Genomic DNA, 15,894 nt, shown 5'->3' with positions numbered 1-15,894 from the left:
CACAGACACACACACACACACACACGTGTATAAATATAGCACAGAGAAGACTGGGAGATTCTGCAGCTGCTTCAGTATCAGAAGGAATAAAAATAGCACGAGACGAATGAATGAATGAATGAATGGCTTTGACACTCACGTGGCAGAGTACTCAAACAGCCCATAATAAGGGTTGAACATCTCCTTAGATATAAGGAAGAACCACTCCCTGGCCACGCCCCCATAGTCCAGCCCTTTCTCCGACTCAAACTCGATCCAGAGGCGGGACTTCAGAACGTCCGGCCTCTTCAGAGACATGATCCGCCTGTAGGACTCCTCGAATATACTGCCTCTGTGCAGCTTCATCTCAAAACGGTTAGGAATGTCCGCCTGGGGGGAAAAACACACACACACACACACACACACACACACACACACACAGACACACACACACGCACGCACGCACGCGCACGCACGCGCACGCACGCGCACACACACAGCGTTGCAATGTTTAGTTTTCTGAATAAACATCCAATTAAAAATTCCATCTGAAGTTTATAAAACTTTAGAATTAAATATTATTAATGATGGATTTGGAGAATTTGTGTTGAATCTTACTGGCTTCTTTAACTTCTTCCTGAAGTAATCATACTTCTGTTTAAACTCTCGCGAGTATGGCACGGCCTGAGGAAGACACATGCACACACTCAGTGTGAGAGAGGGAGAGAGACAGACAGAGAGAGAGAGAGACCAAAAGAGAGAGACACAGAAACAGAAAAATAAAATGAGAGACCAATCAAAACACAGAGAGAGAGACAGACACAAAGAAATAAAGGGATACTCAGGCAGACAGACAGAGTATAAATATAGAGACAGAGAAAAACAGCAAGAGAAACAGAGAGATAGGAAAATACAGAGAGAGACAGACAGAAAGACACACACACACACACACACACAGATAGAGAGAGCGAGAGAGAGAGAGAGAGCGTGAGAAAGAGAGAGCGAAATAAAGGTAGAGAGACAGAGAAGCAGACACAGAAAGAAATGGAAAGAAAAATAAAATGAGAGACCAATCTAGACACAGAGAGACAGACAGAAAGGGATACACAGACAGAGAGAGAGAGAGAGAGAGAGAGAGAAAGCGAGAGAGACTATTAAAAAAAACAGACAAACAGAGAGAGTGAGAGAGAGACGGACCGGTCCTGTAATAGCGGGACTCTGTAGTCGAGGGTCTTCCCACTGTGTGTTCTTCGTGTCTGACAGAAAAACAGAGAGAAGCTCTTTAGAATCATGTTTAAAGTACCACAGGTTCCAGTTGCAGCATTTCTGGTACCAACAGGAACGAACGGTACTCGAGAACGGTGCTAACACTCACGCAGCTCACTCTCAGAACATTTAACCTCCGGACCTGCCTGATCCGTTTCGGATGTCCTGCCTCTGGATGGAGCTCTAATCTACTCCAATGCCAGACTGCTGGGACTATGGCTGCTTCTAAGGCCATACAGACTTCATATAAGTCAATAATGAACTTTTTCACATTATCTGTTGTTACCCAGATGAGGATGGGTTCCCTTCTGAGTTGGGTTCCTCTCAAGGTTTCTTCCTCTTAAAACATCTTAGGGAGTTTTTCCCTTGCCACCGTCGCCACTCAGTGGCTTGCTCAGTTGGGATAAATTCGCACCTTTAATATCTGTATACCGTGTTGATATTTCTGTAAAGCTGCTTTGAGACAATGTCTATTGTAAAAAGTGCTATACAAATAAAATTGAATTGAATTGAATTGAATTAACACCAGAGCTGCATGGCGTGGAAGTGAAAAACAAAAAGAAAAAAAAAAGTAAAAAAATGTAAATAATCTACAAAAGGGCAGCAAGGGATATCATAATGGCATAGCGCCCCCTATTTATTGCACTTCATACTGTAAACATTATTTGAGGGAAAAAAGCCTGGCGTTAAGGTAGAACTGAACGTAAAAATGGAATTTTTGTCTTTACTCGAGTAGGAACAAAAATGTGCTGTATGAGGGGTGCCATTATTTTTGTTTTGTTGCTGCTTCATGATAATTCAGTTTTGGTAAAAAAAAAATTTTTTTTAACCCCAGATATGATAGCCTGTCAGATTTGTTGGAGATGTTTGTGGCGTTTAAAGCAACACCAAGTGTCTAATTTCTTCGAAATATTTACATTCGATTTCTCTCAGATTCTGATCCCCAGCACTGATCTAATCTTATAATGAACTTCATTTAAAGATGGCTTAATAAATTACACAAATCAACAAAAAAACAAAACAAGTTGATTATTAAATAATTACACAACACAGTGTGTACTCTACATCACACACACACACACACACAAACACAAACACTAACGCTGCTGTTTGGGGAAACATCACTGTGTTAGTGTTTCATACCCGAGGAAATAATAACAGGGCTTAATCATGTACCTGTTAATCCCATCAGAGGCGGGGTGTGTGTGTGTGTGTGTGTGTATACACAGGTGACACCGCAGTGTTGCGGAACAAACAGGTGTAATGTGACCTGAAGGATCAGATAACACACTGCCGTTGATCAGAAAGTGTGGAGCGAGACAAGAGCTGCAGGTACACAGCGCCGAGAGAGACATTTCCCCCTAAAACCCTAAAAACCACAACTAAAATAATAATAATAATAATAATAAAAATAAAAGGATTCCCCTAAAAATGACTAAAATAATAATAATAATAGTAATAATAATAAAATGATTCCCCTAAAATCCTAAAAACAATAATAATAATAATAATAATAGGATTCCCCTAAAATCCTAAAAACAATGACTAAAATAATAATAATAATAATAATAATAATAATAATAATAATAATAATAATAATGCTTTTACCCAATATAATTGAAACGATATTTTCCTCAGTGAATGCGTGAATTCTACAAAAGGACGTTAAAGCGTCACTTGTTTATCGTTAGCGGCCTTGTGGACTTTGACAGCTTTATTTTGTGATTAATAATGAAGAAAACAACAGGCGTGGTGCTGTCCCGGGAAAACTAATCAACAGTGAGGTTGCGTGATGAAGCGGCGTCGCTGTTACCACCCTGAAGGCCATTATTTACCATCCTAAAAAGTGTTTGATTTCTCTTATACCACAGCAATTTGGCAATGATAGCAATTTTTATTTAACGTACTTAAAAATAAATAAATAAATAGATACATAAATAAAAACCCATCTTACTTTTTTTTTCCCTTTACAGCTTTACATTTTCAGAGAATCTTCAGGACAGAGTTTACGCTCTGCGTTTTTTTGTTGTTGTTATTAACTTTTAGAGAGAGAAAAGTTTATAGCTGAGAACACAAATTAATTTATTTCGGAATAATTAAAACGTAACTACAAACGGATAAAAAGCATCACGTGTTGTTCTTTAATAAATTACAGATCATTGTCGTTGGCGAGTCGCTGCGGTGTGGGAGGAATAAAACACTCGGGGACGTGCTGTTAGAGGAACATTATCAGCTTCAGGGTGAGAACAGGAATGCCATTTCATCACACCACCCTGGTGTTTATTTTCCTCTAACAGCACGACATTCACAGTGTGTTATACCTGTGATTAGAAGGAATAATTTTATATCAGTGTTTCAAAACGGATTATTTTCTCAGCGTGTAGGGAACAGGGATCTTACTGTGGTCGATGTAGAACGTTCTTCCATCTGCGTGGACTCGCTCCTCCCATCCCGGCTTGGGGGAGAGAGAGAGGAATAGGTGAGCATACACACATCTTTATACACAGAATTGACTCTCGTATCTTGGCATTAATTCACTCTTTAGTTTTTTTTGCAGGCAGACAGACAGCAATAAGTGAGACAGGCAAGTTAATGTCTCTGAGTGAGCAGTAGTGCATTGTGGGTAATGTGGGTCACTGGTTGTCTTTATGGACTCACAGGAAGTGGGCCGAGGTCGCCGGGGTCCAGCGCTCCTTTAACCCTCATGTGAACGGGGTACTTTAAACGTGGATCCTCCTGAGGGGTGGGGGGTGGGAGTAGAGAGAGAATTAGGGAGAGACAGACAGACATAGAGAGAGAGAGAGAGAGAGAGAGAGAGAGAGAGAGAGAGAGAGAGAGAGAGAGAGACACAGAGAGAGACAGAGAGAGAGACACAGAGAGAGAGAGAGAGAGAGAGAGAGAGAGAGAGAGACAGAGAGAGAGACACAGAGAGAGAGAGACAGACAGAGAGAGAGAGATGAGCTCAGTCAGTCCTTTAACTCTCATTAAACAGAAGAGACTATTCACTCTTGGTTCCCCATAATGCACTGCTTCTCCCCTGAACAGAGGAATGCTTGTGTGTGTGTGTTTGTGTGTGGTGCAGAGTGCAATACTGCAGCCTTACACACTGTACAATAGTGACACAAAATGCAGCAATTATTCATTACAAAAAAGAGCAGGCAGGCAGGCAGGCAGGCAGGCAGGCACACACACACACGCACGCACGCACGCACGCACACCAGGTGGCGCACTGACTGTCTTCAACCCATCTGCCTCAAGTGTGCGCGCGCGTGTGTGTGTGTGTGTGTGTGTGTGTGTGTGTGTGTAGTTGTGTGCGCGTGTGTGAGAAGTCGTGAAACAAGGAGGCTCCTCCATCTGTAGAATAACAGACAAGTGAGAGATGTCATAGGGCCTTACGTCATCAGTATCCTGACTGCAGCTCAAAACACACACACACACACACACACACACGCTCGCACAAACACACACACGTCATACTGTGATTCAAAACAAACAATGACGAGGCAAATCAGTGTGAAGACACCAACCAGCAGCAGGAGAAAATAAACATCTATATCTGATCTAGTTTTCATTCCGTCATCACAAACAAACACCTTATTAACACTCAGTTAGTGTGTGTGTGTGTGTGTGTGATTTCATGGGTGAGTTAAAGATGAAGGTATCCAGCACAGTGTGTGTGTGTGTGTGTGTGTGTGTATTTCTGGTTGATCAGCGTGGGAACGGCGTCGTCACTGCACATCACCTCCTGAACAACACACTGAGTAATGAAAAAACCCAGCAACGGCCGTGTGTGTAACATGGTAAACACACACACACACACACACACACACACACACACACACACACACACTTTCTCTCTCTCTCGCTTGTTCTTTAAGAAGCACCATGATGCCAAACCAAGATATCTCAGTACATATTTTTGGAAATATTTCGCTTTTATTCCACATTAATGAGCTGAAAACCGTCTTGGTTTCCCAGGACAGGAAGTGGAGCGGCGCGCGTGACCCAGGAAGGAAGTCGACCAAGAGCACAAACCATGAAGCTGTTTAAAAGAGCAGGATAACTACTGTCCATTAAATCACACATCAGTCGCCCTGCATGTTATCGGTGTGTACAGTTTCTGAGAAGATAGCCGTCTAAGGTGAATAACAGATTTGACAGTGATGGGGGATGTTTTTGTTGTTGCCATGGTTACGCTATTCTATGCAGAGCTCCAGAATCTAATTACATAACAGTCCGGCTTTCAAACCGTGAGCTGGGTAAAAAACCAGAACGATCACAGAGGAAAAGTGGTCTGTTGTTATTTGTGTGTGTGTGTGTGTGCGCGTGCCCGCATCTCACCCATGTGGTCGTCCTGCTATTGTGGTCGATGAAAAACGGCCGTCCGTTGGGGGCGATCCTCATCTCCCACCCTGGGGGCAGGAAACTCTGAGTGACCTTGTGTTGGGATTTGGGCGAGCTGTAAGGCGAAGGCTGAGGCGACTGCGGGTTCGAGAGTGTGTCCTTCACCGCCCGAGGATGCGGCACACTATTGGCTCCCTGCAAACAGGAAGTAGAAATCATCAGCCAGAGTTCAAGAGTAGGGTTCTCGCTACGAAACTCGCTTGCCCCACCTTACACTTCACATGGCTCCACCTCCTGTTACTGTAAACCCTTGTTCATTAAAAATGGCAAACTTTAGGATCGCTTGTTTGTTGTTGCGTGCTGTTCGATTAGAGTGATGGGAAGGTGAAATACAGTGCATCCGGAAAGTATTCACAGCGCTTCACTTTTTCCACATTTTGTTATGTTACAGCCTTATTCCAAAATGGATTAAATTCATTATTTTCCTCAAAATTCTACAAACAATACCCCATAATGACAACGTCAAAGAAGTTTGTTTGAAATCTTTGCAAATTTATTACAAATAAAAACCAAAAAAAAGCACATGTACAAGTATTCACAGTCTTCATATTCACAGGCACCAATTACAGCCTCAAGTCTTTTTGAGTATGATGCTACAAGCTTGGCACACCTATTTTTGGGCAGTTTCTCCCATTCTTCTTTGCAGGACCTCTCAAGCTCCATCAGGTTGGATGGGGAGCGTTGGTGCACAGCCATTTTCAGATCTCTCCAGAGATGTTCAATCGGGTTCAAGTCTGGGCTCTGGCTGGGCCACTCAAGGACATTCACAGAGTTGTCCTGTAGCCACTCCTTTGTTATCTTGGCTGTGTGCTTAGGGTCTTTGTCCTGTTGGAAGATGAACCTTCACCCCAGTCTGAGGTTCAGAGCTCTCTGGAGCAGGTTTTCATCAGGATGTCTCTGTACATTGCTGCATTCATCTTTTCCTCGATCCTGACTAGTGTACCAGTTCCTGCCGCTGAAAAACATCCACACAGCATGATGCTGCTACCACCATGCTTCACTGTAGGGATGGTATTGGCCAGGTGATGACTGGTGCCTGGTTTCCTTCACAAATGACGCTTGCCATTCAGGCCAAAGAGTTCAATCTTTGTTCAATCTTTGGTCTGAGAGTCCTTCAGGTGTCTTTTGCCAAACTGCAGGCGGGCGGTCATGTGCCTTTTACTGAGGAGTGGCTTCCTTCTGGCCACTCTACCATACAGGCCTGATTGATGGAGTTCTGCAGAGATGGTTGTTCTTCTGGAAGTTTCTCCTCGTTGGACACGTTGGAGCTCTGTCAGAGTGACCATCCATCGGGTTTTTGGTCACCACCCTGTGTAAGGCCCTTCTCCCCCGATCGTTCAGTTTGGCCGGGCGGTCAGCTCTAGGAAGAGTCCTGCTGGTTCCAAACTTCTTCCATTTACGGATGATGGAGGCCACTGTGCTCACTGGGACCTTCAGTGCTGCAGAAATGTTTCTGTACCCTTCCCCAGATCTGTGCCTCGACACAATCCTGTCTTGGAGGTCTCCAGACAATTCCTTGGACTTCATGGCTTGGTTTGTGCTCTGACATGCATTGTTAACTGTGGGACCTTATATAGACAGGTGTGTGCCTCTCCAAATCATGTCCAATCAACTGAATTTACCACAGGTGGACTCCAATCAAGTTGTAGAAACATCTCAAGGATGATCAGTGGAAACAGGATGCACCTGAGCTCAATTGTGAGTGTCATGGCAAAGACTGTGAATAGTTATGTACATGTGCTTTTTTTGTTTTTTATTTTTAATAAATTTGCAAAGATGTCAAACAAACTTCTTTCACGTTGTCATTATGGGGTATTGTTTGTAGAATTTTGAGGAAAATAATGAACTTAATCCATTTTGGAATAAGGCTGGAACATAACAAAATGCGGAAAAAGTGAAGCGCTGTGAATACTTTCCGGATGCACTGTAAGCGTTTTAGAAGCGATGAAGAAGGAAAACGGAGAGACACCGTGGCTCTTTCTGTGAAGAACGAGACGGCGGTCCTGGAACGCGCTCGCTTGCGGCAAATGGCCGAGTGGCACTGACTCCAAGGAACAGGTTTCACACAGCGGCCGGTTAAAGACTGCTGCCAAGAAGAAGAGGGAAAAACCGCACACATGCTGACTAGCATGCAAACACACACACACACAGCGATGATGAATCAAACCTGATATGCACAACAGCTGCAAAGATCATTTCATCACACACAGTGTTTCGTAATCATGCTCGAGGTTGCAACCTTGAGGCCCGAAAACGTTCGAAAATACAATGTTTTGCTTTAAAGAGAGGAACTGGGGAAACGGTTAGTTTATTCTTTTATATTTAAATCAGCTGAAGAACTGATGATGATGAACTGATGAAGAAGAACTATTCCTCAGAACTTGTATTTATTATCGTTTATTTTGGATTATTAATGGATTGTTATTCCGGCCACTTTACAGATTTTTATGAAACACTCCTACACCAGTATAAAAAGTAAAATGGTGAATTATTATTGATATTAATAATAATAACAATAATAATAATAATAATAAGTGTTCTGTGGTGTTCCTTCAGATCAGATAGAAGAGAATTCAGGAGAGTTGTATAATCCCGAGTGATTAATAATCCAGGAAATACAGTAACAGAGAGTCAGTATAAAAAGACAGGAAACTAAAGGACAGAAAAATAAACTATTGAAAATGGATAGCGGGGACGGTAAGGGCTGGTCAGATGGAGGGAAGGATGAGTCTCACCTCTGGAGGAGTGGACAGGGTGACTGTGGGGGAACTAAGGCTACGAGGTCGGCGTATTTGGGGTTCACTAAGATGGCCGCTGGATGAAGGTGTAGTAGCTACAGCACCTCCTACAGCTCCTGCAGTAGAACTCACTCCATCCTCAGTGTGCTAGCAGAGGGAAATGAGGAGAGGGTTAACAGGAACAATGCATGCACACACACACACTTTCATAATTTACTCCACACAAACTCTCATTTACACTATCACATATTCTAACAGACAGACAGATAGACAGGCGCACAGACACACAGAGACACAAATTGCGGGATACACAGACAGAGAGACAGACAGAAAAACACAGACAGGGCCCCTCACACAGAAAGATAGAAAGACAAAGACAAAGACAGAGAGAGACAGATACAGAGGCACACAGACAAAGAGGCAGACAGATACAAAGACAATCAGTATGTTTACATGGGCAACGATAATCCAATATTAACCCAATTAAGATGATACTCTGATTAAGAAACTAGCATGTAAACAGAGATTATTGATGACCTTAATCCGACTAAAGTCATACTCGAAGTAAACACAAATGGAATTAAGACATGTGGAGTATTCCTGTTTTAGTCGCATTATCGATGTGCATTACATACATGTACACACCTTAATCACACTATTAACATCGTGTGAGAGTTTTCACCGTATTGTGTGACAGGACACATACACACACAGGAGTACGCGGTTTCAGACGCAGCCCACGGCTTCAAGCAGTCATATATTAGCACGTATAGCATGACAAATAATTAACTGCACTTGAAGCTTTTGTAAAGTTAACAATTAAAACACCCAAAACTGTATACGGTACCATAACGAAGACCAACTGTATGTTTGGAGGGAACATCGGACGGCGTGGCGCTGGGACGTAATGACGTGTACCGTTAATCGATCTATGTTCTATAACACGTAAAACAGGAACATGAAAGCAATATTCTAAAAGCAACTCATGTAAACACCTTTATCAGAATATTATACTGTCTTATTCAGAACAAGGTCAATAATTAGATTACTGCTGTCCATGTAAATGTAGTCACAGACAGACACACAGACAGACGGTCTGCTGTACCTGGAGAATAGGGCGTGTCCACGTCGTGCTCCGGTTGTTGTGGTTGACGTAATAAGTTCGGCCCTTGGTGTCTTTTCTCTCCTCCCAACCTGAAGGCAGGGACTGAAACACACACACACACACACACACACACACACACACACACACACACACACACACACTTAAACAGATGAACACTCAGTTTAAACCATGTTGGAGATTCAGGAGCCACTGATGCTGATCTGTCACGGATTGAGATCAGGAGGAAATGATGAGCTGATACACACACACACACACACACACACACACACACACACACACACACACACACATACATACACAATACACACGTTACACAATACACACGGCTCTGCTGCCTGGCCACCTGCGTTACAGATTCACGTTCGTAATAAGCAGCGGAGAGTGAAGGTGATGATTGGGTTAGATACAGTGTTTAAATAAAAAATCTGAATTCTGACTAAAAGCTATATACACACACACACACACACACACACACACACACACCAATAAAATAAAAACAAAAATCAATAACATAAAACATGAAGACCGGGTATGATGGTAAAACAATCCCCAGTACACACATCACCACGAAAACCAACGTGAAATGAAAAACTTAATATATGAAATTAAAATAAATGAAAGGAAACCAGAAGAGTGTGTGACAGAGCGAGGAAGAGGAGGACAAGGAGGAGGAGGAAGAGTGTATTACCATGGGCTGCTCTAGGCCTGTGACCGTTTGGGCTCGGGTTCGTCTGGACTGCGACGTCTGCTGACACACAACAGCTCAGTTACACGACAGAGGCATCATGGGTAAGGAGGAGAAAAAGAGAGAGAGAGAGTGTATGTGTGTGTGTGTGTGTGTGTGTGAGAGAGAGAGAGAGAAAGAAAGAGTAGGAGTGATCAGGAAACATGTTCACATCAGAAGAGTGAAGGAAATATTTGTAATCAAAGGTGATTTTTAGGGTAGGAATGAATATAAAGGGGAACTTAAAGGGGTGGTGGAGAACATTTTAAAAATCAAAGTAGAATGTAGAAGCACAACAAAGTGAAGCTTTGTGAACACAGTGAATTTAAAGGGACGGTGGAGGTTATTTTTTGGGAACAGAGTGGATTTAAAAGGGATGGTGGAGGTTATTTTTTGGGAACAGAGTGGATTTAAAGGGAAGGTGGAGGTTATTTTGAGTACAGAAGTGAATTTAAAGGGACGGTGGAGGTTATTGTTTGGGAACAGAGTGGATTTAAAGGGACGGTGGAGGTTATTTTGAGTACAGAAGTGAATTTAAAGGGACGGTGGAGGTTATTTTTTGGGAACAGAGTGAATTTAAAGGGACGGTGGAGGTTATTTTGAGTACAGGAGTGAATTTAAAGGGACAGTGGAGGTTTTTTTTTTTTGGGAACAGAGTGGATTTAAAGGGACGGTAGAGGTTATTTTTTGGGAACTTTTGGTAATTGGAGGTGAATTTAAAGGGGCAGAGTCTGTAATTTTGGGCACTGGCCTAAATTGAAAGAGATGGTGGAAGTGATTTAGGAATCAGAGTGAATTTAAAGGGGCTGTGTATGCAATATAACAGGGTAGGGAGTGAATCTGTGCGCTCAGGAGTGAAATTAAAGGGATGGTGAAGATTATATTCATCTCTGGTGTGAATTTAAAGGCTCAGTGGATACTTATATTAAGTGCGATGTCACAGTGAATGAAAGAGCAGTGGAGGATTTTAGAGTCGGGTGAATCAAGAAAAAGCAAACACTTAGAGGAATAAATGCCAGAGTGTAGTGATTAGACTGGATTAGTCAATGGATTAGATTAGATTAGAGCGTCTCAGGAGAGAAGTCAGAAGAAGCAGGGCAGTTGAGACAGGATCGTTAACATGTGTGTTATAACACTAACTCTTTCATTTCAACGCTGAGGGAGATGAACACGCTGACCCGTCTCTACTGCGGTCATTAAATTAATTAGGGATGCACCGAAATGAAAATTCTTGGCCGAAGCCGAATATAATGTAAAACTTGGCTGAATGCCGGACACGGTTTTTTGCGTTTTTTCTATTTATTTTGTCATTTTTTTCACCGTTGCATAAATAGTCAAAATGTGCTTTTTACTATTTTGTGTAGCTTTTCAAAGAAAAAAAATCAATTACAAAAACTACAATTTCAAAATATTTAATTAACACATTTTTTCACATTTTTTTTTCATTCCAGCAGGCCTAGTCTACCAGCAAGGCACAATATAACTTTAAATAAATAAATGAGTAAAATAAAAATATTCTGATGTGGTCATCTTTGAGCCCCCCTTGAATAGCCTATGTTAGGTCTATAACTGACTGCTGAAAGAATAGAACACTCTGTAGCCGACAACAAAAAGTGCATTAAAAAGTGCATTGACAAGAGTGCAAAAAATGGTTTTATTCGGTTCTATACGGCTGATTATATTGGGGATATATACCGCTCGCGTCCCTGTACATCTCGCAGAGTATTATAGTAGATATAGTATAGTTAGACACGTTGTTAATGTTATGTCTCTTGATAGATTTAGTTAGTTTAAACTATAGATTAGTTCATTTAGTCCCCGCTGGTTTTTCCACTCCCAGTCCATAGTACTAGTTCATGTTTCTTGTTTTGTGTTTTGACCCTGTTTTCTGTGACCGCGACTCTGATTCCTGCTTTGACCCGTTTATGCCTGTTTGCCGATCGCCCGACCCTTTGCCTGTCTTGACTACGTTTTTTGGATTACGATTTGGATTTGTCTGCTTGCCCTTAAATAAGTACGTCTTTACCTGCTTCCGTACTCTACTTCCTTACGTCTCGCGACGTGACAGAATACTCCGGAACAGAAACAAAAAAAACACACGTGTCCACAGTAAACATCCGAAGAGCACATAGCTCGTGCATGCGCGCGCCCCCTCATCGAGGTCGTGACATTCGCGCATCTCACTCTGGTTGCTAGGCTATTTGGTCGCGTCATCAAACATGTCACTGTTTGGTCAAATTCATTCGGCCTTTTCACTTATTTCAGTTGCCGAACATTCGGTGCATCCCTAAAATTAATGAATCAAATTTACTCCATAGGAACTGGTTTAAAGCCAGGAGATGATGTCACTTCCTGTCTCTGCAGCAATACAGCACCAACATCAGCTGTGTGTTGTTGTTTTTTTTTTTCAACGGACCCTTATTTGCGAAATAATCAACGCGAAAAAATCAACAATATGCGAAAAACACACACACACCCACACAGTGTATTACGACTCAGTATTTTAGAATATAGGAAATATAAATGCTATCTCTTTCCTATATTCTGGATTTATGAATCGCAGGAAAAAGCTACCACACAGAGACGAAACAAAATCCACAGAACACAAAACAGAAAAAAATAATCAGCCTAGACCTTCAGTATCAGGACCATGAGGAGAAAAAGAAAGAAAGGCAAAGAGAAGAAAGAGAAGAAGAGGGAGAAGGAGAAATGGAAAAGAAAAGGAAGGAGAAATGCAGGAGGAAGTCAAAAACAAGAAGAAGGAGAAATGGATGTGAAAGCTTAAACGGAAGAATAAACGGAAATGGAAGAACAACAGAAAGATGAAGAAGGAAATGAAAGAAGGAGAAGAAGGAGAAAAAGAAGAAAAAAATGGAGAGGAAGAGAAAGAGGTAGAGGAAGAAAAAATGAAGAAGAAGAAGAAATGAATGTGGAAGATTAAGAGGAAGAATAAATGGAAAAGGAAGAACATGAGAAAGAAGAAGAAATGGAGGGGAAGAGAAAGGGGCAGAAGAGGATGATGAAGTAGAAGAAGAAAAAAACACGAGAAAGATGAAGTAGGAAAGAAAGAAGGAGGAGACAAAGAAGAAGAAGTAATGAATGTGGAAGATTAAGAGGAAGAATAAACAGAAATGGAAGAACAGCAGAAAGATGAAGGAGGAACAGAAAGAAAGAAGAAGAAAAAAAGAAAAAAATATAAAATGGAGAAGAGGAGAAAGAAGTAGAGAAAGAAAAAATGAAGAAGAAGAAGAAGAAGAAGAAGAAATGGATGTGGAGGACCACAAGAAGAAGAAATGGTACAGGAGAGAAAGAGGTAGAGGAAGAAGAAAAGAGGCAGAAGAGGACTATGAAGAAGAAGACGATGTTCCTCACACTACAGTTCAATAGCCAATCAGATGTTAGATTATTACTGAGTTAACGTGAGCTTCAGTTCCCGTCATTACAGCGAGATGATTTCATGAACAGGTTTGCTCACGTTCAGCTCGGGGAATCTGCATGTACTAGGGTAGCGACTAGCAGCTAATAAAACCACGCCATGACGTGTCTCTTGGTATCTCCAGTCCATCTCCTGGTCCACACGGAGACGCAGATGATCCTGTACGGTTGTGTACTTATCCTAACCGTGACACTGACACCAACCCGTATGAAAGCCGTCGCTCGGTCAGGCACAACCCCACCGACTTCATATATACGATTCATTAAAAAGTTATAAATAATAAAATAATCAAATTAAATTGGTTTAAAACAAAAATAAATAAATAAATAAAAGAAAGTACTGACCCCCTACATGTTGACTTTTTAAACAGTTAAACATTTTTATTTTAGTTTCAGGATTTCAGAACCTCCAGGATCTTGAAGTGAAGCCCGTCTTACCTTCTGACCCTGAGGAAGACATTTAGTGTCCACGACAAGGCTGTGAAAAGCGCAGCGAGCTTCTCCCAACATCCGAAACGACAGAATTCCAACACAAACACACAAAACATTCATAAAACTCCACTGTGTGAGAGAAACATCCTCACTCAACCTCAAACCTCAAACATGCCAGACTGCGAGCACACCGACTGACTCATCCGGCAAGCCCGAGCACTTCCACTCCACCTTCAGAGGTGTTTCTCTTTCTACACTCACCCAAAAAAAAAAACCCTCCCAGCTAGATAATTCACAGATCGACTATCTTGGCCACGCCCCCTTCCGTGCAGCGGAAACTATTCTGTTTCCACCAACAGTCGCGAGAAAGGGAAAACGAAAACAAAGACGATGTCAATCGGGAGGCCGGATGGTCTGACATCTCGTAGTGTGGAAACAGAATCTGTATGTCTGAAACTACTCAAACAACCATGAGAGCAGTCCTTAAACAACACAAACACCTTCCCAGAACAACAAAAATAGCAAAAGGTCACATGATGGGTCTAATAACTTCCACATATGGTTTTAATATATGATGTTTATGAGAAACCAGTAACACATATCCATACATTTTCACTGGATACCAAACATTCCTAACGAACAGTTTGATCACCGACACACACACACTCGTTTTCTGATGGATGTAAAGACAAAATGCCAAATGGCGGACACAAATTATGATCAGGCACTTGATCTCCAGGCCAGCAGCTCTGTATTCATAATATTAAAAAATTGTAAATGAAGGCCTGCTACGATGAAAGCCTACGATGAAGGCTTGCTATGATGTGCAGCATTACGTAGTTTTACTTTATCATTCCGCCTAGATTTTAAAAGTCATCTTGACAATTTTATCATACTACAAAAAAAAGAAAACTCAGAAGAAGAAGGTAGAGCTCTCTGTTTACTTTGCTCGCTTTGGTTTCTGCTCTCCAGCACCGACTAGCTCAACCAATCAGAGAGCTTCGATACGTTCGCTAGGCCGAAACGTGCAAACCCAAAAACTGCAGCCGTTACGGGTGCTCTCGGTCTCCGCCCACTTCCAAAAAACAAACAAAAAAACCCCAAACATCCATTTATTCTCAGCTGGAAAGGGGAATAGCGTGTGTGTGTTTGTGTGTGTGTGTGTGTGTGTGTGTAGGTGTACGGCCAATAACAGCGATGAAGCATGTTCACGGCAAACAAACTGCTACTGTAGAGCAAGACCCACCCCCTGGGCATGGGGCATACAGTATATACACTCCACAGAGCATTTCATAGGAATGAACACAAGATTAGTACACGATAAGTCAGCAAAAAGAATTTTCAAAGAAGTGACAAACTATAAAATTCAAAAGAAGAAAACTTTGTGTGTGTGTGTGTGTATATATCAATCATTGTATTGGTGATTTCAGGAGCATTTTAAAACCTTAGTTTCAGGGTTTAATAGCAGTATTTCCAAAAGTAATGATGACACACAAACATGCCTCATCCAGTTGTACGGACATGATATCCTACATTCTTCTGATCAGGCCTCGAGGGAGAGAATCACTTCACAGAGAGGCGGGAGGTAGTTACACAAATACCAGAATAAACGGTTTCTCCTAACAATAACAACATAAATTGAAGAGCACCCACACATACTCTCTCTCTCTCTCTCTCTCTCTCTCTCTCTCTGTGTGTGTGTGATTAAAGCCACTTGTCATGAGGAAGAACTGGAAAAGTGACACAGAGCATGTGCTTCAGGTTTAGCAGCATAAAATATATAAATAAAC

The 15,894-nt window shown here is 41.8% G+C and overlaps 1 protein-coding gene across 7 annotated transcripts in view; it reads right to left on the bottom strand.

Annotated features, from left to right (window-relative positions):
• Window positions 1-15,894, bottom strand: part of nedd4l (NEDD4 like E3 ubiquitin protein ligase) — a 64,706-nt gene that overhangs the window by 9,550 nt on the left and 39,262 nt on the right. For 6 of the 7 annotated variants that reach the window (XM_053648121.1, XM_053648123.1, XM_053648124.1 and 3 more), the window contains 9 exons: window positions 10,202-10,258; window positions 9,493-9,594; window positions 8,385-8,534; window positions 5,587-5,784; window positions 3,904-3,981; window positions 3,646-3,700; window positions 1,177-1,235; window positions 598-663; window positions 140-369 (listed from right to left, as the gene is read on the bottom strand). In XM_053648121.1, coding sequence (XP_053504096.1) covers window positions 140-369; window positions 598-663; window positions 1,177-1,235; window positions 3,646-3,700; window positions 3,904-3,981; window positions 5,587-5,784; window positions 8,385-8,534; window positions 9,493-9,594; window positions 10,202-10,258 — 995 coding nt within the window. The remainder of the gene's footprint in view (window positions 1-139; window positions 370-597; window positions 664-1,176; window positions 1,236-3,645; window positions 3,701-3,903; window positions 3,982-5,586; window positions 5,785-8,384; window positions 8,535-9,492; window positions 9,595-10,201; window positions 10,259-15,894) is intronic. The other variant, XM_053648120.1, reaches the window with a different exon arrangement.

The sequence above is a fragment of the Ictalurus furcatus genome, chromosome 18 (assembly GCF_023375685.1).
Source record: "Ictalurus furcatus strain D&B chromosome 18, Billie_1.0, whole genome shotgun sequence".
NCBI classification, from domain to species: Eukaryota; Metazoa; Chordata; class Actinopteri; order Siluriformes; family Ictaluridae; genus Ictalurus; species Ictalurus furcatus.
The sequence above is the reverse complement of the archived record's forward strand: the minus strand, read 5'-3'. Positions and strand labels throughout refer to the sequence as shown.